Here is a 23081-nt window from a genome sequence, read left to right on the forward strand (position 1 = left end):
GTAAATTATGGCATAAGTATACTAGATCCGATCCTGAATTGCAATGGCCACTACATGAGTCGTTTGATTTGCGAAAGGTTCAGTTTGTTGAGCAATGTTTGTTTCAGCGCAGGTCTAGACAGGACATGTTTGATTGTGTGCGAATGTGGGAGAAAGCAGTGCGTGAACGTATGAAGCGTGAGGTTGCCTTGGCGGACAAAGAGCAGCGCAAGGCTGCTCGAGATAAAGCTTTACAGCTGGAGGAAAAGGAAGCGCAGGAGAAGAAAGAGAGGGAGGCACGGGAACGTAATTTGCAAACGACCGGTCAATTTCCTATTCGACGTCCGCTTTATCCTGTCCTTAATAATTAAATTGATGATTTTTAGTTATTAGATCGATCTCCGCCTCCGTATGTTCAGCTTACAGCCCCGTCCGAGGATTCCGGTGATGAAGGTCGGGATAAGACGAGTACGAGGTTAACAGCTGAGAGAGCCGCGGACTTGCGTGGCTTAGCCAGGAAATTGAATTTGAATAGAATAACTATGTCAGAGATTGTAGCTGAAAAGGATAAGTGGTCGGAACGAGAATTGATGTGTTTTTTAAATACTTTTGCAGATGAAGTATTGACCGATTCCGTAAAAATTCAACGGATTTAGAACCCAAAGAGATGTCAGTCCATCATGAGAATATGCGTAAAGGTTTATTTGTTCTTGCAGATGCGGATGGGTTTTTCTTACGATTGCTCCAGCTACGGGATGAGGCGTCCAAATTGCAGGAAGCACGAAAGGCATCAGAGCAGCCTGGGCCGGAGTCGACGGAGCAGTCTAAACAGTGTTCTATCCTGGGAACAGATAAGAGTTCTAAAGTGCATGTTATGCCTATGCGTGAAGCTGCACCTTTGTATGTTCCTCCTAAAGGGCAAGGTACAGATGAGGATAAAATGTCAGCAGATGCAAAGGGGTATTTTATATATAATTGGGTGTATACACCTTGGAACAGAGCAGATGTTATGGCATTGAAAAATGCTTTACCTGATCCCCGTAAGAATCCGGCAGCTTTTTATGAAGGGGTGGAGGGGGCCATTTCCTCTTGTGTTATGACTCTTGTTGATATAGATCTCTTCTTTGGATTAATTCTCCCCCCTGATATGTGGAGAGCGATTCGTAAGTTTGATGATCAAGCGATGTTTGGGGCAACCTGGAAGGAAATAGGCCAGGCTGACTTAGACAGGGAACCTGCATGCAAACCATGTCAGCTAATTCTAGAACTTCCAACGGCTATTTTGAACAAATTGAAAACGCTTGTTCCCCCTAAAAAGATTGATTGGACTATGCTAGCTTCATGCAAACAGAAGCAAGACGAATCGGTATCTGACTTCTTCACACGTTTTGAAGAAGCGTTTCATGATTACAGTGGTCAATCATTAACAGATGATACGGGTAGGCATTTGTTTGTAGATAAGTATGTGGCTAATCTCCTACCGGAGATTGCAAAAAGATTGAAAGCAAGTGAAAGCTCCTGGACCACAGCGACCCCTGCGTGTTTGTTAACTATGGCTCAGTATTACGAGCGGCAGGAAATAGAGGCTAAAGAAAGTGTTGATAAGAAAGCGAAGGAATTGAAAACGAAGGTGATGTTGGCACAGGTTCGCGGTACGCAATCTAGAGGGAATGATAGAGGCAGGCGAGGAGGGGGTAATGCGTCGTACGGTCGTACCGATATTGCTGAGGACCAATGCGCATATTGTAAGGAGTTTGGGCATTGGGCTGAAGATTGTCTGGTGCTCCGTGAGCAACGTAGTCAGCGTGGTCGAGGAGGTGGAAGGTCGAGGAATAGTTATTGGGGAGCGAGAGGTGGCGGAAGTGTTCGTGGTAGGTTTGAAGCGAGGGGTCGTGGTCAGGATGAACGAAACACCTTTGATAGACGAAATCAGTATCAGATATCGGAGGGTGAGAATGTGGAGCATCAGGATTATGTGCATGCATAGGATTGCGTAGGATGGGGTGTCGGTTGAAGTGCCAGTAGATCAAAGAGGTCCATATGTATCAGCGGGCATTTTGGGTTCTACTGATCAGTTTTTAGTTGACACAGGAGCTACTCGTAGTGCTTTGTCTAAAAACTTGGTTCCAAGGGCTCCCCTGTCTGGCGAAACGATAACATATATAGGGATTGATGGCACACCCTCTCCTAGCTCATTATCACAACCTCTTGCACTTTGTATTGACAAATTTTTCAGCTTCTGCCCATTTTTGTTGTCGCCCCACACTCCAGATAACATTATGGGTATTGATTTGCTCAAATATTTTCGAGCAACGATACGCTGCGCTCCTGAAGGAGTGCAGGTTATTTTGAACGACAATTACCCAGATTCAGACAGATTTTGTACAATGAAGGAAATTGAAGCATTAGCCTCTCTCCCACACACGTTATGGGCGACCTCGGACACGGATGTGGGACAGATGCTCATCCCGCCTATTCGAATTACTGTCAAAGAGGGAGTACTTTTGCCACGTGTACCGCAGTACAAGATCTCTAGGGAAGGTGAAATTGCCCTGACGCACATCGTTCAGGATTCGATTATTGCAGGAGTAGTGGAGGAAGTTCCTTACAATGTCTGTAACAGCCCTATTCTTCCGATCCTTAAGAAAGACACTGACGACAAAGTCTATCGATTTATTATTGATTTGAGAGAAATTAACAAAATTGTCATTCCCCAATACCCGGTGGTGTCTGATCACGACATTGCTTACTTTGGTCCCCCCAACTGCAACGACCTTTTCTGTTATTGACCTTAACAACGCGTTCTTTTCCATCCCCATTCATCCTGACAGCAGATACCTATTTGGCTTTACGTTAAATATTAAATCGTATAGATTTTGTCATGTTCCCCAAGGTTACACAGAGAGTACTAGTATCTATAGCCAGGCTTTAAAAAGACAGCTTGACTCTTTTGAATTGCAATCCGGAGTAGCACTTATACAGTATGTTGAAGATCTCCTGTTGGCTGCAGACACCTATGCACAATGTGAGGAGAGTACACTTGCTTTGCTTTCCTTTTTGGCTCAGAATAATCATAAAGTCTCTAAGAAAAAGCTACAATACTGTAGACCCAAGGTGACCTACCTCGGTCATCTTTTGTCTAAGGAGGGGCGTGCATTAACATCAGATCGAATTCAAGCGATTTTAGATATGCCAGTTCCCCGCACTCAGAGAGATGTACGCGCCTTTATAGGACTAACGTCCTTTTGTAGACAGTGGATCATGGGCTTTTCGCACATTATCAAACCTTTGTTAGCGTTATTGTCCAAAACTACACCAATGCCCCTTGAATGGACAGATGAATGTCAAAATGCTTTTGAACAATTGAGACAGGCCCTTTGCTCTGCACCCGTGTTAGGTACACCAGATTACACAAAGATTTTCACGTTGTACGTGCACGAGAAAGATGGGTGCGCGTTATCAGTGTTAGTGCAGGCACATGGGGATAAGCAGAGGCCATGTGCGTATTTCTCAGCCATCCTTGATCCTGTAGCGCGAGGGTTACCTGGGTGTTTCCGAGCAGTTGCAGCAACAGCAGTAGCTATACGGCAGAGTGAGGGAATAGTTTTGTCGCACAAATTGTTGGTGCTAGTTCCCCACGTAGTAGATGCCCTGTTAAATCAAACGAAAACACAGTATCTCACGAGCGCACGTTTAACAGGATATGAGCTCACACTTCTGGCGCCACATATCACACTGAAAAGATGTGCTACCCTGAAACCTGCCACTTTATTGCCATATCCGGTTGAAGAGGGTCAGGAGGAAAAGCACCATGATTGTGTTTTCCTGACCGAGGAACAAACAAAGGGTCGTGTCGACTTACAGGATATGCCACTTCCAGATGTGGATGGGGAACTGTGGGTTGATGAATCATGTTTGAGGCTGCCAGATGGCACAACTTCTGCAGCATATGCGATCACGACACTTAAGACGGTGGTAGAAACAGCACGAATACCCCAGAAATCAGCCCAAGCAGCGGAGCTGATAGCTTTGACGAGAGCCTGCGAACTGAGTGCTGGCTTATGTGTGAACATCTACACAGATAGCCGGTACGCCTTCGGAGTAGCGCATGACTTTGGCCTACTCTGGAGAGAGCGTGGGTTTTTGACTTCGCATGGAGTACATATTATGCACGGAGAATTAGTGCGTGATCTCCTAAACGCGTTACTTTGTCCAAAGAAAGTGGCGATAATCAAATGCAGTGCACATAAAAAGGTCACTGACAAAGTGGGACAAGGCAATGCCTTTGCAGACAGTATAGCAAGACAAACAGCTATGTCACGAAACGACTCCCCCATGTATGTAGTGAAGTCGCAGGCCGAGCGATGGCATGATGCTAGAGCAGAGATATTAGACATCCAGAAATCAGCGACTGAAGCAGAACTTGTAACATGGGCAGCAGAGGGGGTGCTGGATGATGAGGGTTGTTGGAGGAGCAAGATCATGGAACGATGGAAATTGCCTGCAGCTTACTTGCAAGCGATGGTCCAGATGACACATGGGTTGGCACATGTTGGAGCTCTTGCAATTACTCGATTGTTAACACGAGTTTGGGAGCATCCTGAGATTGCCAAAACTGCCAAGAGAGTAGTGCAGACTTGTTTGATATGTTTACAGCACAATCCTGCAAAAGGGACGCATACTCCGAAAGGAGGGTTCGTTCCACCTTCTGCACCATTCGAGGTACTTCAGATGGATTATATCCAGCTTAAGCGTTGCAATAACCTTAAGTATGTCTTAGTGGTGGTATGTGCTTTTAGCAAATGGGTTGAGGCGTTCCCCACGAAAGATAATACGGCTTTGACAACGGCTAAGGTTTTGCTCAAAGAGTACTTCCCTCGATATGGAGTTTGCAAATTTTTGTGGAGCGATAATGGTCCTCATTTTGTTGGGAAAATTGTGGAATATGTGCTGAAGGGATTGGGGATTCAGCAAAAGTTTCATGCTGTGTTCCATCCTCAATCAGCAGGTCTTGTCGAACGGTACAATGCCACTTTGAAACTAAAGTTGGCTAAGATTGTGGCATCCACGTCTTTGAAGTGGCCGGATGCTTTGCCGTTAGCATTACTCTCTATTAGATCAGTGCCCCACTCTCGAACTGGCCTCACACCTTATGAAGTGGTGTTTGGAAGGCCTATGAATATATGGGGAGTTCCTAAGCCGCGATTGTTACATGATGTGCCTTGTATAATGATGAACGATTATTTGGCACGATTAACAAATGATTTACTTTCTATTCACCAACAGGTTCGAGAAGCACTCCCCGACAATTCTATTGGAGAGGCTCACAATCTTCGTCCTGGCGATTTTGTTATGGTAAAATCGTTTGAGAGAGCGAACAGCTTGGAACCGAGGTGGCGTGGCCCCGAGCAAGTCCTGCTTGCAACTCGAACGGCTGTGCGAGTGACCAACAGGAAGCGGTGGATGCATTCAACTCATTGCCGTTGCGTCTCTCCGGACCTGTTGAACCCCACCGTGCTGTCTGACTACAGAGACATCTTGGACGAGGAAAAGAGCCCAGCTGTGACGTCGGCCGAATCTGAGGGAGCCTTCCCGGACCACACCGTTTCTGGACAACAGCGTTACAATCTGCGGCCACAATAGAAAGAAGATTTTTTTTTGGTGCGAGACTGGTTGAGTTACCGCTCTGGGGTTTGTGAAACGGAAGCCGGGAATCTCAAGGGGGGGGGGATCAGTTCTGCCAAGAGTAGCGACACCCGTCTTGACCCCGGAGAAGAAAACAAAGGCTACCTCGGAGCTCAGCACTCACATTTTTATTTTTTAGTTGTATATTTGAGACATTGTGAACTTTTGAACTATGGCGTCTTCTGCATCACGAGACAAAAGAATTCTTGGTGCTATATTGTTTGTATTGACAATTGTGGTAATAGCTGTGATAGCCTGGGTAGTAGAACTTGTGGTGCCTGTACGAGAACATTTGCTGCCGACTACCCCGGCTCCATCTGAACATTTTCATTTCACCTTACCCTACCATGAAGAACGGCACCGACACTTATTGAACAATAGCTTTATTCAAATCTTGCATCATACTCACAATATGACGAACACTTCTAACTGTTGGGTATGTGGGATGTTGCCTGGGCACCAGAAGAAAGGAGGCACACCACTTATCCCACTCCCGTTTTCCCACAATGGTTCCTGCAATGCTTGGTATACTCTTCTATTCACTCTGCGCTGGCCAACAAAAGGGGGGGTGCTTTTCCGTTTAAACAAGATATGTTATCATGATCGGGACGGCTATCCACAAGCTGAGGGTACTCGATTCGAATGGGAAGAGTACCGCCCCGACAATGTTTCTGCACCCCGAATTTACAGTAATCAACGGAACATCAATATGTCCAGCTCTCATGTTATTAATGTTATAGATACTAAGGCTGATCTCTGTATACGAAATAAAGGTAAATCCCTGTTGGAAAAAGTGAATGTAACACCACACTTACATTTGACAGTCCGAATGGCATATCATTTGTGGCATCCAGAAATACAATACTTCATCTGTGGCAATAAAGGTTATCATCGTCTCCCGTTAGGATGGTTAGGTACATGTTATATCTCTTTTGTATTGCCCCCTGTATTCATTGCCCCACCAATGTACCATAATGACTATATTTTATATCACGATTTTGTGCTAAATAGAGTCAAACGTGCTGTAGTTCTTGAAGATATCGATCAGACCGATACTGCTCTGCAACAATATGTGGATTTTAATTTGGGTTTGTTTTCCTTTGTGGGGGCTGCTCTGAACAGTCGAAAAATACGACGACTGACCCGTGTTGTTGAGGCTGTAGCTAATGATACTGCTTTTGCATTGGGGAATATAACTGAAGAGCTTCAAATATCTAGAATTGTCACGCTCCAGAACCGGATGGTTCTACATGTAGTTCTAGCCGATCGAGGGGGGCATGTAGAATTATCGGAAGTAGCTGTTGTGTTTACGTTCCAGACAATTCACCATCTGTATATGATGCCATATCTAAATTACACAAAATTGCTGCTGAGATACATCCGGACAATGGTACATGGACCTTCTCGGGGTGGTTCTGGTCAATGCTTAGTACATGGGGCTGGAAGCTATTGACAATCTTATGTATCATAGTTGGGATATTATTCTTCTTGTGTTTATGTATACAATGTGGATCTGCATTATGTTCTATGTGTTTATCAGCTTGTATTCCATCTAGACGAGCTCTTGCCCAAAATGAATTGAGGCTTCATAAAGAAGTGGCTCAAATTATGTCAATTGATATAGAAGATGAGTATCCCGACTATGTCCATTATGAGGTAGCTTCAGCTAAACGCTAAAAGGGTCGTCTGTCGTAATTTGACGATGGCTGGGTTAGCGCTTAGCTTTGCTACACGTTATTTCCCTTAACTTGGCCTTATTCGAAAACGCCATTTTGTATGTTACGGCGGCCATTTTAGGGAATGAGCGGCCTCGTGGTCAGCATGCCCTTTAGTCCTTTGTCCGTGCCACTGACCACTTGAGTTTGCCCAGCAACAGGCTATTTTTAGTAACAGTCAAGCCTGTACATGCGCAGTTCCGACTGACCAGTCACCCCTTAGGAATGTTCCGCCAAACTGACCAGTGGAGTTGTAACCCCTCCCATGAGTTGGCTGTGCTCCAAAAATGACCATATATGTACCTAACCTCTGTAACCATGTACCGCCTACCTTTCTCTTGTTTGAAAACTGTATAAAAGAGGGACTCGCACCGAAGTTCGGTGTGATACTTCTTGCATTGCCGAAGGGTGCTGTAGGAATGTACCACCACCCCATGGGGTCTTAATAAACTTGTCTTTTGTACTTTTCAGTTTCCGTGCCAACAGTTCTTTTGGTGTAAGTGGGTATTCTGCGGAGCATGTAGGCCTTGGGAACCCAATACCACATTGTGGTCTTTTAATGAACTCTTTTCATTTGCATGTGACTTTTCATCTTCCATATTTTTGAAACATTATTAATTTTCATTACGCTCCATATTCTACGCTTCAATGCATTTCAAGCTTTAATTCCTCTTCATCAGGGAGCCATTGAGTCTTTTGAACTCGTCTCCTCCCGTCACGTCGGGAAACATTCAAACCTTCAGTGTAGTCTATTCGCCGAATAGACTACACTGAAGGTTTAAATCTTAGTAACTGGTCATCCTTAAATTCTAACATGGATGCAACCTGATATGCCTCATCTAAATATGATACACGATGAAACCATGAAACAGAATGATGAGGGAGTATAAAGTAATCTATTCTTATAAAAAAAGCAGAAATTTCTGCACATCTTGAGCAGGGCTCTTCGTACAGTACATACTGGTACCCTAAGCGAACCAGGGTCATCTTACCCAGAGAGCTGAAGGCCAGCTGGATTTCCTTCATGACCTTCTTGTACAGCTCCTTCTGCCAGCACTGGAGCAGCTCCCACTCTTCGTCAGAGAAACAAGCGGCGACATGGCAGAACGTCAGCGGGGCCTGGAAGAGCAAGCATCAGAGCACAGAGTTCAGTCTAGCACACCACAGGCCGCATATTTCTGTCACACAGACTAGCGTTTGCAAGTGTTCACAGTTTCAAAAGATACCAGAAGAAGACTGACTCCCCCACTCTGAAGCAACTCTAAGTCCAGATTAACGCCTTCAGCCCGTCAGCGGCAACTTGAGAAATCCAAAACTCGCTTAAAACAGAACACAGGACTATACAAGTTTCAGCAAACAAAAACTCAGTTTGGAATCCCTTCACAACAGAAACAAATGTCCAGTAAATGACAATCACATCATTACTGGACAGAAACACTAATCCAAGTATGGGTAATGGGTTTATACTTTTATAGCTTCTTTTAGCTCTTTTAGCTATTCCCCATTTTTTCAGACCACTTTTTGAATAAATATGTACATATGTATGTGGTGTTTACATTCCGCAAACCTATCTGAAAGAACAATGAGGAAGTGATGTTCAAGTAGCCAGAGTGGCCTCCGTGGAAAGTATGGAGCCCCTTCCTCCTTTAAGGACTAACATTTCAGGATTAGATATTGGGATTAAACATGGCATGGGCCGCTTCGTCAACAGAACACGAGAGGTTTGAGGCTTCCAGACAGATATCCTGCAGACAGTGCAAAGCTGATGAACAAAGTCACCAATTCAACCACATGCCAATAAATAACAGGTCAATACCAGAGCAAAATGAGCCTCCCACTCCCAACCCATATAACAGCTGAAGTTATGGAGGGCTGATCTCAGCAGCTAAAAGAGGAAAATGGGAACTGGAAAGCTGTGATTGGAATGCATTTCTGGACAAGGCTGCAGGAAACGACAGCAGTATTTCACAAGCAGCCAGCTATTTTTTAAGAAATTGCTCCGATATTGGATCAGAAGGCACTTCAGAAAGAGCTCCTTCTTCTATATGGGGACACAGTGATGCTCTCTCCTCACCACCCATCCTACTGCACTCACCTCCCCTGGGGCCTGCTGGCACAGCTCTCTCCTCTCCACCCATACTGCTGCACTCACCTCCTCCGGGGCCTGCTGGCACAGCTCTCTCCTCTCCCTTCCTCTGCACTCACCTCCCCTGGGGCCTACTGGCACAGCTCTCTCCTCTACCATCCTCTGCACCCACCTCCCCCGGGGCCTGCTGGCACAGCTCTCTCCTCTCCACCCATCCTCTGCACTCACCTCCCCTGGGGCCTGCTGGCACAGCTCTCTCCTCTCTCATCCTCTGCACTCACCTCCCCCGGGGCCTGCTGGCACAGCTCTCTCCTCTCCCATCCTCTGCACTCACCTCCCCTGGGGCCTGCTGGCGCAGCTCTCTCCTCTCCACCCATCCTGCTGCACTCACCTCCCCTGGGGTCTGCGGGCACAGCTCTCTCCTCTCCACCCATCCTGCTGCACTCACCTCCCCTGAGGCCTGCTTGCACAGCTCTCTCCTCTCCCATCCTCTGCACTCACCTCCCCTGGGGCCTGCTGGCACAGCTCTCTCCTCTCTCATGCTCTGCACTCACCTCCCCTGGGGCCTGCTGGCACAGCTCTCTCCTCTCTCATCCTCTGCACTCACCTCCCCCGGGGCCTGCTGGCACAGCTCTCTCCTCTCTCATCCTCTGCACTCACCTCCCCTGGGGCCTGCTGGCACAGGTCTCTCCTCTCCACCCATCCTCTGCACTCACCTCCCCCGGGGCCTGCTGGCACAGCTCTCTCCTCTTCACCCATCCTCTGCACTCACCTCCCCTGGGGCCTGCTGGCACAGCTCTCTCCTCTCCTGTCTCATCCTCTGCACTCACCTCCCTTGAGGCCTGCTGGCACAGCTCTCTCCACTCACCTCCCTTGGGGCCTGCTGACACAGCTCTCTCCTCTCTCATCCTCTGCACTCACCTCCCCTGGGGCCTGCTGGCACAGCTCTCTCCTCTCTCCTCCTCTGCACTCACCTCCCCTGGGGCCTGCTGGCACAGCTCTCTCCTCTCCCATCCTCTGCACTCACCTCCCCTGGGGCCGGCTGGCACAGCTCTCTCCTCTCCTATCCTCTGCACTCACCTCCCCTGAGGCCTGCTGGCACAGCTCTCTCCTCTCCACCCATCCTCTGCACTCACCTCCCCTGGGGCCTGCTGACACAGCTCTCTCCTCTCTCCTCTCTCATCCTCTGCACTCACCTCCCCTGGGGCCTGCTGACACAGCTCTCTCCTCTCTCCTCTCTCATCCTCTGCACTCACCTCCCCTGGGGCCTGCTGGCACACCTCTCTCCTCTCATCTCCCATCCTCTGCACTCACCTCCCCTGGGACCTGCTGGCACAGCTCTCTCCTCTCCCTTCCTCTGCACTCACCTCCCCTGGGGCCTACTGGCACAGCTCTCTCCTCTACCATCCTCTGCACCCACCTCCCCCGGGGCCTGCTGGCACAGCTCTCTCCTCTCCACCCATCCTCTGCACTCACCTCCCCTGGGGCCTGCTGGCACAGCTCTCTCCTCTCTCATCCTCTGCACTCACCTCCCCCGGGGCCTGCTGGCACAGCTCTCTCCTCTCCCATCCTCTGCACTCACCTCCCCTGGGGCCTGCTGGCGCAGCTCTCTCCTCTCCACCCATCCTGCTGCACTCACCTCCCCTGGGGTCTGCGGGCACAGCTCTCTCCTCTCCACCCATCCTGCTGCACTCACCTCCCCTGAGGCCTGCTTGCACAGCTCTCTCCTCTCCCATCCTCTGCACTCACCTCCCCTGGGGCCTGCTGGCACAGCTCTCTCCTCTCTCATGCTCTGCACTCACCTCCCCTGGGGCCTGCTGGCACAGCTCTCTCCTCTCTCATCCTCTGCACTCACCTCCCCCGGGGCCTGCTGGCACAGCTCTCTCCTCTCTCATCCTCTGCACTCACCTCCCCTGGGGCCTGCTGGCACAGGTCTCTCCTCTCCACCCATCCTCTGCACTCACCTCCCCCGGGGCCTGCTGGCACAGCTCTCTCCTCTTCACCCATCCTCTGCACTCACCTCCCCTGGGGCCTGCTGGCACAGCTCTCTCCTCTCCTCTCTCATCCTCTGCACTCACCTCCCTTGAGGCCTGCTGGCACAGCTCTCTCCACTCACCTCCCTTGGGGCCTGCTGACACAGCTCTCTCCTCTCTCATCCTCTGCACTCACCTCCCCTGGGGCCTGCTGGCACAGCTCTCTCCTCTCTCCTCCTCTGCACTCACCTCCCCTGGGGCCTGCTGGCACAGCTCTCTCCTCTCCCATCCTCTGCACTCACCTCCCCTGGGGCCGGCTGGCACAGCTCTCTCCTCTCCCATCCTCTGCACTCACCTCCCCTGAGGCCTGCTGGCACAGCTCTCTCCTCTCCACCCATCCTCTGCACTCACCTCCCCTGGGGCCTGCTGACACAGCTCTCTCCTCTCTCCTCTCTCATCCTCTGCACTCACCTCCCCTGGGGCCTGCTGACACAGCTCTCTCCTCTCTCCTCTCTCATCCTCTGCACTCACCTCCCCTGGGGCCTGCTGGCACACCTCTCTCCTCTCATCTCCCATCCTCTGCACTCACCTCCCCTGGGACCTGCTGGCACAGCTCTCTCCTCTCATCTCCCATCCTCTGCACTCACCTCCCCTGGGGCCTGCTGGCACAGCTCTGTCCTCCCCCATCCTCTGCACTCACCTCCCCTGGGGCCTGCAGCTCTCTCCTCTCCTCTCATCCTCCTGCACTCACCTCCCCTGGGGCCTGCTGACACAGCTCTCTCCTCTCTCCTCTCCCATCCTCTGCACTCACCTCCCCCGGGGCCTGCTGTCACAGCTCACTCCTCTCTCATCCTCTGCACTCACCTCCCCTGGGGCCTGCTGGCACAGCTCTCTCCTCTCCCATCCTCTGCACTCACCTCCCCTGGGGCCTGCTGGCACAGCTCTCTCCTCTCCCATCCTCTGCACTCACCTCCCCTGGGGCCTGCTGGCACAGCTCTCTCCTCTCATCCTCTGCACTCACCTCCCCTAGGGCCTGCTGGCACAGCTTTCTCCTCTCTCATCCTCTGCACTCACCTCCCCTGGGGCCTGCTGGCACAGCTCTGTCCTCCCCAATCCTCTGCACTCACCTCCCCTGGGGCCTGCAGCTCTCTCCTCTCCTCTCATCCTCCTGCACTCACCTCCCCTGGGGCCTGCTAACACAGCTCTCTCCTCTCCTCTCCCATCCTCTGCACTCACCTCCCCTGGGGCCTGCTGGCACAGCTCTCTCCACTCCCTTCCTCTGCACTCACCTCCCCTGGGGCCTGCTGTCACAGCTCTCTCCTCTCTCATCCTCTGCACTCACCTCCCCTGGGGCCTGCTGGCACAGCTCTCTCCTCTCTCATCCTCTGCACTCACCTCCCCTGGGGCCTGCTGGCACAGCTCTCTCCTCTCCCATCCTCTGCACTCACCTCCCCTGGGGCCTGCTGGCACAGCTCTCTCCTCTCCCATCCTCTGCACTCACCTCCCCTGGGGCCTGCTGGCACAGCTCTCTCCTCTCATCCTCTGCACTCACCTCCCCTGGGGCCTGCTGGCACAGCTTTCTCCTCTCTCATCCTCTGCACTCACCTCCCCTGGGGCCTGCTGGCACAGCTCTGTCCTCCCCCATCCTCTGCACTCACCTCCCCTGGGGCCTGCAGCTCTCTCCTCTCCTCTCATCCTCCTGCACTCACCTCCCCTGGGGCCTGCTGACACAGCTCTCTCCTCTCCTCTCCCATCCTCTGCACTCACCTCCCCTGGGGCCTGCTGGCACAGCTCTCTCCTCTCCCTTCCTCTGCACTCACCTCCCCTGGGGCCTGCTGTCACAGCTCTCTCCTCTCTCATCCTCTGCACTCACCTCCCCTGGGGCCTGCTGTCACAGCTCTCTCCTCTCTCATCCTCTGCACTCACCTCCCCGGGGCCTGATGACACAGCTCTCTCCTCTCCCATCCTCTGCACTCACCTCCCCTGGGGCCTGCTGGCACAGCTCTCTCCTCTCTCCTCCTCTGCACTCACCTCCCCCGGGGCCTGCTGTCACAGCTCTCTCCTCTCCCATCCTCTGCACTCACCTCCCCGGGGCCTGATGACACAGCTCTCTCCTCTCTCATCCTCTGCACTCACCTCCCCTGGGGCCTGCTGGCACAGCTCTCTCCTCTCCCATCCTCTGCACTCACCTCCCCTGGGGCCTGCTGGCACAGCTCTCTCCTCTCTCCTCCTCTGCACTCACCTCCCCCGGGGCCTGCTGTCACAGCTCTCTCCTCTCCCATCCTCTGCACTCACCTCCCCTGGGGCCTGCTGGCACAGGTCTCTCCTCTCCACCCATCCTCTGCACTCACCTCCCCCGGGGCCTGCTGGCACAGCTCTCTCCTCTTCACCCATCCTCTGCACTCACCTCCCCTGGGGCCTGCTGGCACAGCTCTCTCCTCTCCTCTCTCATCCTCTGCACTCACCTCCCTTGAGGCCTGCTGGCACAGCTCTCTCCACTCACCTCCCTTGGGGCCTGCTGACACAGCTCTCTCCTCTCTCATCCTCTGCACTCACCTCCCCTGGGGCCTGCTGGCACAGCTCTCTCCTCTCTCCTCCTCTGCACTCACCTCCCCTGGGGCCTGCTGGCACACCTCTCTCCTCTCATCTCCCATCCTCTGCACTCACCTCCCCTGGGACCTGCTGGCACAGCTCTCTCCTCTCATCTCCCATCCTCTGCACTCACCTCCCCTGGGGCCTGCTGGCACAGCTCTGTCCTCCCCCATCCTCTGCACTCACCTCCCCTGGGGCCTGCAGCTCTCTCCTCTCCTCTCATCCTCCTGCACTCACCTCCCCTGGGGCCTGCTGACACAGCTCTCTCCTCTCTCCTCTCCCATCCTCTGCACTCACCTCCCCCGGGGCCTGCTGTCACAGCTCTCTCCTCTCTCATCCTCTGCACTCACCTCCCCTGGGGCCTGCTGGCACAGCTCTCTCCTCTCCCATCCTCTGCACTCACCTCCCCTGGGGCCTGCTGGCACAGCTCTCTCCTCTCCCATCCTCTGCACTCACCTCCCCTGGGGCCTGCTGGCACAGCTCTCTCCTCTCATCCTCTGCACTCACCTCCCCTAGGGCCTGCTGGCACAGCTTTCTCCTCTCTCATCCTCTGCACTCACCTCCCCTGGGGCCTGCTGGCACAGCTCTGTCCTCCCCCATCCTCTGCACTCACCTCCCCTGGGGCCTGCAGCTCTCTCCTCTCCTCTCATCCTCCTGCACTCACCTCCCCTGGGGCCTGCTAACACAGCTCTCTCCTCTCCTCTCCCATCCTCTGCACTCACCTCCCCTGGGGCCTGCTGGCACAGCTCTCTCCACTCCCTTCCTCTGCACTCACCTCCCCTGGGGCCTGCTGTCACAGCTCTCTCCTCTCTCATCCTCTGCACTCACCTCCCCTGGGGCCTGCTGGCACAGCTCTCTCCTCTCTCATCCTCTGCACTCACCTCCCCTGGGGCCTGCTGGCACAGCTCTCTCCTCTCCCATCCTCTGCACTCACCTCCCCTGGGGCCTGCTGGCACAGCTCTCTCCTCTCCCATCCTCTGCACTCACCTCCCCTGGGGCCTGCTGGCACAGCTCTCTCCTCTCATCCTCTGCACTCACCTCCCCTGGGGCCTGCTGGCACAGCTTTCTCCTCTCTCATCCTCTGCACTCACCTCCCCTGGGGCCTGCTGGCACAGCTCTGTCCTCCCCCATCCTCTGCACTCACCTCCCCTGGGGCCTGCAGCTCTCTCCTCTCCTCTCATCCTCCTGCACTCACCTCCCCTAGGGCCTGCTGACACAGCTCTCTCCTCTCCTCTCCCATCCTCTGCACTCACCTCCCCTGGGGCCTGCTGGCACAGCTCTCTCCTCTCCCTTCCTCTGCACTCACCTCCCCTGGGGCCTGCTGTCACAGCTCTCTCCTCTCTCATCCTCTGCACTCACCTCCCCTGGGGCCTGCTGTCACAGCTCTCTCCTCTCTCATCCTCTGCACTCACCTCCCCGGGGCCTGATGACACAGCTCTCTCCTCTCCCATCCTCTGCACTCACCTCCCCTGGGGCCTGCTGGCACAGCTCTCTCCTCTCTCCTCCTCTGCACTCACCTCCCCCGGGGCCTGCTGTCACAGCTCTCTCCTCTCCCATCCTCTGCACTCACCTCCCCGGGGCCTGATGACACAGCTCTCTCCTCTCTCATCCTCTGCACTCACCTCCCCTGGGGCCTGCTGGCACAGCTCTCTCCTCTCCCATCCTCTGCACTCACCTCCCCTGGGGCCTGCTGGCACAGCTCTCTCCTCTCTCCTCCTCTGCACTCACCTCCCCCGGGGCCTGCTGTCACAGCTCTCTCCTCTCCCATCCTCTGCACTCACCTCCCCTGGGGCCTGCTGGCACAGGTCTCTCCTCTCCACCCATCCTCTGCACTCACCTCCCCCGGGGCCTGCTGGCACAGCTCTCTCCTCTTCACCCATCCTCTGCACTCACCTCCCCTGGGGCCTGCTGGCACAGCTCTCTCCTCTCCTCTCTCATCCTCTGCACTCACCTCCCTTGAGGCCTGCTGGCACAGCTCTCTCCACTCACCTCCCTTGGGGCCTGCTGACACAGCTCTCTCCTCTCTCATCCTCTGCACTCACCTCCCCTGGGGCCTGCTGGCACAGCTCTCTCCTCTCTCCTCCTCTGCACTCACCTCCCCTGGGGCCTGCTGGCACAGCTCTCTCCTCTCCCATCCTCTGCACTCACCTCCCCTGGGGCCGGCTGGCACAGCTCTCTCCTCTCCCATCCTCTGCACTCACCTCCCCTGAGGCCTGCTGGCACAGCTCTCTCCTCTCCACCCATCCTCTGCACTCACCTCCCCTGGGGCCTGCTGACACAGCTCTCTCCTCTCTCCTCTCTCATCCTCTGCACTCACCTCCCCTGGGGCCTGCTGACACAGCTCTCTCCTCTCTCCTCTCTCATCCTCTGCACTCACCTCCCCTGGGGCCTGCTGGCACACCTCTCTCCTCTCATCTCCCATCCTCTGCACTCACCTCCCCTGGGACCTGCTGGCACAGCTCTCTCCTCTCATCTCCCATCCTCTGCACTCACCTCCCCTGGGGCCTGCTGGCACAGCTCTGTCCTCCCCCATCCTCTGCACTCACCTCCCCTGGGGCCTGCAGCTCTCTCCTCTCCTCTCATCCTCCTGCACTCACCTCCCCTGGGGCCTGCTGACACAGCTCTCTCCTCTCTCCTCTCCCATCCTCTGCACTCACCTCCCCCGGGGCCTGCTGTCACAGCTCTCTCCTCTCTCATCCTCTGCACTCACCTCCCCTGGGGCCTGCTGGCACAGCTCTCTCCTCTCCCATCCTCTGCACTCACCTCCCCTGGCTCTCCCATCCTCTGCACCCACCTCCCCTGGGGCCTGCTGGCACAGCTCTCTCCTCTCCCATCCTCTGCACTCACCTCCCCTGGGGCCTGCTGGCACAGCTCTCTCCTCTCATCCTCTGCACTCACCTCCCCTAGGGCCTGCTGGCACAGCTTTCTCCTCTCTCATCCTCTGCACTCACCTCCCCTGGGGCCTGCTGGCACAGCTCTGTCCTCCCCCATCCTCTGCACTCACCTCCCCTGGGGCCTGCAGCTCTCTCCTCTCCTCTCATCCTCCTGCACTCACCTCCCCTGGGGCCTGCTAACACAGCTCTCTCCTCTCCTCTCCCATCCTCTGCACTCACCTCCCCTGGGGCCTGCTGGCACAGCTCTCTCCACTCCCTTCCTCTGCACTCACCTCCCCTGGGGCCTGCTGGCACAGCTCTCTCCTCTCTCATCCTCTGCACTCACCTCCCCTGGGGCCTGCTGGCACAGCTCTCTCCTCTCCCATCCTCTGCACTAACCTCCCCTGGGGCCTGCTGGCACAGCTCTCTCCTCTCCCATCCTCTGCACTCACCTCCCCTGGGGCCTGCTGGCACAGCTCTCTCCTCTCATCCTCTGCACTCACCTCCCCTGGGGCCTGCTGGCACAGCTTTCTCCTCTCTCATCCTCTGCACTCACCTCCCCTGGGGCCTGCTGGCACAGCTCTGTCCTCCCCCATCCTCTGCACTCACCTCCCCTGGGGCCTGCAGCTCTCTCCTCTCCTCTCATCCTCCTGCACTCACCTCCCCTGGGGCCTGCTGACACAGCTCTCTCCTCTCCTCTCCCATCCTCTGCACTCACCTCCCCTGGGGCCTGCTGGCACAGCTCTCTCCTCTCCCTTCCTCTGCACTCACCTCCCCTGGGGCCTGCTGTCACAGCTCTCTCCTCTCTCATCCTCTGCACTCACCTCCCCTGGGGCCTGCTGTCACAGCTCTCTCCTCTCTCATCCTCTGCACTCACCTCCCCGGGGCCTGATGACACAGCTCTCTCCTCTCCCATCCTCTGCACTCACCTCCCCTGGGGCCTGCTGGCACAGCTCTCTCCTCTCTCCTCCTCTGCACTCACCTCCCCCGGGGCCTGCTGTCACAGCTCTCTCCTCTCCCATCCTCTGCACTCACCTCCCCGGGGCCTGATGACACAGCTCTCTCCTCTCTCATCCTCTGCACTCACCTCCCCTGGGGCCTGCTGGCACAGCTCTCTCCTCTCCCATCCTCTGCACTCACCTCCCCTGGGGCCTGCTGGCACAGCTCTCTCCTCTCTCCTCCTCTGCACTCACCTCCCCCGGGGCCTGCTGTCACAGCTCTCTCCTCTCCCATCCTCTGCACTCACCTCCCCGGGGCCTGATGACACAGCTCTCTCCTCTCTCATCCTCTGCACTCACCTCCCCTGGGGCCTGCTGACACAGCTCTCTCCTCTCCCATCCTCTGCACTCACCTCCCCTGGGGCCTGCTGGCACAGCTCTCTCCTCTCCCTTCCTCTGCACTCACCTCCCCCGGGGCCTGCTGGCACAGCTCTCTCCTCTCCCATCCTCTGCACTCACCTCCCCTGGGGCCTGCTGGCACAGCTCTCTCCTCTCCCTTCCTCTGCACTCACCTCCCTTCCCTGGGGCCTGCTGGCACAGCTCTCTCCTCTCTCCTCCTCTGCACTCACCTCCCCCGGGGCCTGCTGGCACAGCTCTATCCTCTCCCATCCTCTGCACTCACCTCCCTGGGGCCTGCTGGCACAGCTCTCTCCTCATTCATCCTCTGCACTCACCTCCCCTGGGGCCTACTGGCACAGCTCTATCCTCTCCCATCCACTGCACTCACCTCCCCTGGGGCCTGCTGACACAGCTCTCTCCTCTCCCATCCTCTGCACTCACCTCCCCTGGGGCCTGCTGGCACAGCTCTCTCCTCTCCCTTCCTCTGCACTCACCTCCCCTGGGGCCTACTGGCACAGCTCTCTCCTCTCCCATCCACTGCACTCACCTCCCCTGGGGCCTGCTGGCACAGCTCTCTCCTCTCTCATCCTCTGCACGCACCTCCCCTGGGGCCTGCTGGCACAGCTCTCTCCTCTCCCATCCTCTGCACTCACCTCCCCTGGGGCCTGCTGACACAGCTCTCTCCTCTCCCATCCTCTGCACTCACCTCCCCTGGGGCCTGCTGGAACAGCTCTCTCCTCTCCCTTCCTCTGCACTCACCTCCCCCGGGGCCTGCTGGCGCAGCTCTCTCCTCTCTCCTCCTCTGCACTCACCTCCCCTGGGGCCTGCTGGCACAGCTCTCTCCACTCACCTCCCCTGGGGCCTGCTGACACAGCTCTCTCCTCTCCCTTCCTCTGCACTCACCTCCCCCGGGGCCTGCTGGCACAGCTCTCTCCTCTCCCTTCCTCTGCACTCACCTCCCCTGGGGCCTGCTGGCACAGCTCTCTCCTCTCTCATCCTCTGCACTCACCTCCCTGAGGCCTGCTGGCACAGCTCTCTCCTCTCCTCTCCCATCCTCTGCACTCACCTCCCTTGGGGCCTGCTGGCACAGCTCTCTCCTCTCTCCTCCTCTGCACTCACCTCCCCTGGGGCCTGCTGGCGCAGCTCTCTCCTCTCTCCTCCTCTGCACTCACCTCCCCTGGGGCCTGCTGGAACAGCTCTCTCCTCTCTCCTCCTCTGCACTCACCTCCCCTGGGGCCTGCTGGCACAGCTCTCTCCTCTCCCTTCCTCTGCACTCACCTCCCTTCCCTGGGGCCTGCTGGCACAGCTCTCTCTTCTCCTCTCTCATCCTCTGCACTCACCTCTCCTGGGGCCTGCTGGCACAGCTCTATCCTCTCTCATCCTCTGCACTCACCTCCCCTGGGGCCTGCGGGCACAGCTCTCTCCTCTCTCATCCTCTGCACTCACCTCCCCTGGGGCCTGCGGGCAAAGCTCTCTCCTCTCCTCCCCCGGGCTCTGCTGCTCTCCTCGGCCTCTCATGGTGTCTCTGCTCAGAGGCCTCAGAGTGAAGGGTCAGGGTCGGTGTCTGCAGCCTCAACTATCAGCCTCGGCGACGCATGCGCAGAAGAGACCCTGGCGCCTACGCTTGACACAACCAACGAACTACGCATGCGTAGAGACTCAGACACATCCCGGAGGCACTAAACATCCGCGCATGCGCAAAGGAGACAGAAGCGCAGCGTAGAGGCAGACCCATCAGCGCATGGTCGCCGGTAGAATACAGCCAGACCACGCCTAGCTAAGGTTCTTCTTTTGCTCATGCTCAGTGTGAATGATCCAACTAGAAGCGCTGAACTGAAGAAGCGCTTAACTGAAGTAACGCGAACCTACGCATGCGCGGTATGATAGAGCGCCGACCGCACACTGCAGAGACATTGCTCGTCTGCGCATGCTTTAATTATTGCAACTATGCGTAGTGCGCGTGCTCAGGATGATCGCGCGGCCCGCGGTCACGCTCTTGGCACAGAGAAGGTCATATGTGTGTTGACACGCGGCAGGCCACGCCCATCTGCGACAGATGCGCCTGTCTGCGCATGCGCCTTGTCAGACCGCATCTCCTACGCTGCCTGAGCAAAAATAACACCGTTTTTTTTTCATATTCACAGCTGCCAAGGCTTTAGATTGCCATGTGTGACATTTTAATAATTTCAGTGAAATTATGTGTGACATTTCAACGATTACGAGTGACACTTTCTCGCAAGCAAAAATCAAGCAATTAAACATATAAATATCCGAAATGACACCCATTTGAGCACCAAGAAACTCTAAGAAGTCATTAAAGTAAACTGCACTAACAGGGGTGGGGGGTGCAAAAAGAGACGGCAAACTGCTCTGCCAATCAATGCGCCTGCGCAGAGAGGTGGCCTGAGTAAAAGCGTCCATGAAAACTAAAAGTAAGCCAGACATCAGCAAATGCTCAACTTACGATATGTGTAGAGAGAAGTGTAGAGTTAGCGCTGTAGTGCTCAAGTCGGCGCGATGACATAGCACGCCGACCCGTCATCTTGTGTAGGCGCGCTAAAGGTTTTAGTGCGGGTGCCAGAGCCAGGGAGGCAGCAGGCTCGGTGCTCTCTGCGCGATTTGGATAAATAAATCAATACTGACTCCAGAAGGTTGTTGTGTCATCTGTGGAGGCAGAGCATCTGTACAATGGTGACAAGGCCCGGATCCTAAGATAAAAAAAAAATTCGGAACCAGCAAAAACACGAACCCACGTGCCGAGTGTACACACCAGTAGTGTCAACCACAGCACAGCAAACGCTGGAGACCACCTCTACAGCACTCCACGACGCAGAGAGCGAGGCAGGGCCGTAATTGTAGTCCTCAGGCTGCAGAGTGCACCCCACAGCCGGAAAAAAACAGGTACAAGGGGGCCCAGTCTTAGGAAGCCCAGGCAAGAAGGGTAGGGGCAGTGGAGACCCACCAAACCACGACGGCAGGGCAGACAGAGCACGCTGCCACACGGCCATTAGTGGACGGCAGTGCAAAGACAAAGGACCACCTAAACCTGTTGCGTGTCCAGCGGGGGAATAGCACTGGCGACCTCAGGGAGCAGAGAAGGCGGTGAGGCCCGAAGCACTCCATTAAGCCCGAAAAGAGAAGGGGAGGATAAGGATAACACACCAGGGAGCCCCAAGGGACAAGAGGATACGCCTCCAGGAGAGAAGCGCGAAACCATGTGCGCGCAGGCGTCCTCCACAACAGCGCCCGTACCGTTTCTACCCAAACCAGGCGAACCCCTAATGAAGTGGGAGGACTGGAGGGAATATATTTCCAACTACATTGAGGTGTTGGAGGATGAGAATGAAGAACCGTTTACAAGTAAAAGGAAAAGGAGGATACTGCTTCATAATTTGGGCCCGGAGGGGCTGGAGGTGTTCAAGAACTTGGTACCCAAACAGAGACAGGATACTGATGACGACGTATATGCCCATGCGATAGAAGAACTAAATGAACATCATAGACCAGCTGTCTGTGTCTCAAAAGACCGATACAACTTCCAACAACGGAAACAGGAAGTGGGGGAATCGATCTATGAATATGTTGCGGCACTCAAGAAGTTGGCGTCCACGTACAAATATGCGAATTTCCACAACAAATTCATAAAGGATCAGATAGTGATGCACACGACGAGTAAAGCGGTACAGGACAAGTTGTGGGCCAGTGGGGACTCCTCCCTGAAGAAGGTAATGGCGATCGTCAAAAAGGCAGAATTGGCGAGGCGGTGTGTAGAGGCGGCAAGAAAGGAAACGCTAGCCAGGCCCATGGTAAATAGAATTGAAGAGGAGACCCCCAGGAGAGAAAACAGGATAAAGGGGACACCACAGAGAGGCCAGAACAAGTGGCAAGGAAATCCAGGGCCGCCTGGAGGCCATTCAAAGGGCGCCAACAACACATGTTACCGGTGCGGCAGCATGATGCACGAAGCGCACAACAGGAAGTGCCCGGCATTCCGCGCCAAGTGCCTTTCTGCAGGATCGTAGGACACTATGAGAAGGTGTGTCGGAGGAAGGCGACCAGGAATGAGGTGAAATTTGTGGACCAGGGGCTAGATGACCAGGAAGGAAGCGATCATGAAGAGGATGACACAGTCCTTTGTATCTAGTACCAGGTGTTATGTGTGGACGCCAAGAGATCAAGCAAACCAGTGCTGGACATGCACATCGGAGGAGTACCAATCAGCATAGTGGCAGACTCGGGGTCACCCTACACAATAGTGCAACGGGCGGTATGGAATGAGAAGTTCAGGCCACAACTGGGCCCAGAGCTGGAGAAGCTGGACATAAGGCCTGCATCGTATAATGGAGACCGCATATCCATGGTCGGCTTTAGACCACTCAAGTTTGAGTTCAAGGGACGCTGTGCAGTCTACAAACTGTATGTCTCAGAGAAGGGACCGTCGGTGCTGGGATGGATGGACCAGGGCGACCTAGGCATCAAATTGGACCCAGGAGGAGCAGTTCAAGTCTTGCTGACGGAACCGGAACAATGGCTGAACCTGGAGAAATGGAAGGAAGACTACCCCAGGGTATTCGGCGGGAAAGTAGGGAAGCTGGAGAAGTTTGCGCATAAAATCATCTTGAAAACAGATGCGAAACCGGAAGCACACAGAGTGAGGAATGTGCCATTGGTGGTGAAGGAAGCGGTGCAAATCGAACTTCAGGAGCTGGAGAAGAAAGGCATAATTGAGCCTATCACGTGCGCGGAGTGGCTGGCACCATTGGTGGTGGTGATGAAACCAAGCGGCAAGGTCAGGCTCTGCGTTGTCCTGCGTGAACTGAACAAGAACATTGTGGTGGAGA

General features: G+C 54.7%; 1 protein-coding gene across 1 annotated transcript in view; it reads right to left on the bottom strand.

The window, feature by feature from the left end:
• The window catches only part of LOC147663671 (uncharacterized), a 113587-nt gene extending 92805 nt beyond the window's left edge, over positions 1-20782 (bottom strand). The window contains exons 1-2 of the mRNA XM_086950275.1: positions 20705-20782; positions 8372-8498 (exon numbers count right to left, since the gene is read on the bottom strand). Coding sequence (XP_086806401.1) covers positions 8372-8498; positions 20705-20782 — 205 coding nt within the window. The remainder of the gene's footprint in view (positions 1-8371; positions 8499-20704) is intronic.
• Positions 20783-23081: the final 2299 nt, after the last annotated feature.

Source organism: Lissotriton vulgaris, unplaced genomic scaffold, assembly GCF_964263255.1.
Source record: "Lissotriton vulgaris unplaced genomic scaffold, aLisVul1.2 SCAFFOLD_1924, whole genome shotgun sequence".
NCBI lineage: Eukaryota > Metazoa > Chordata > Amphibia > Caudata > Salamandridae > Lissotriton > Lissotriton vulgaris.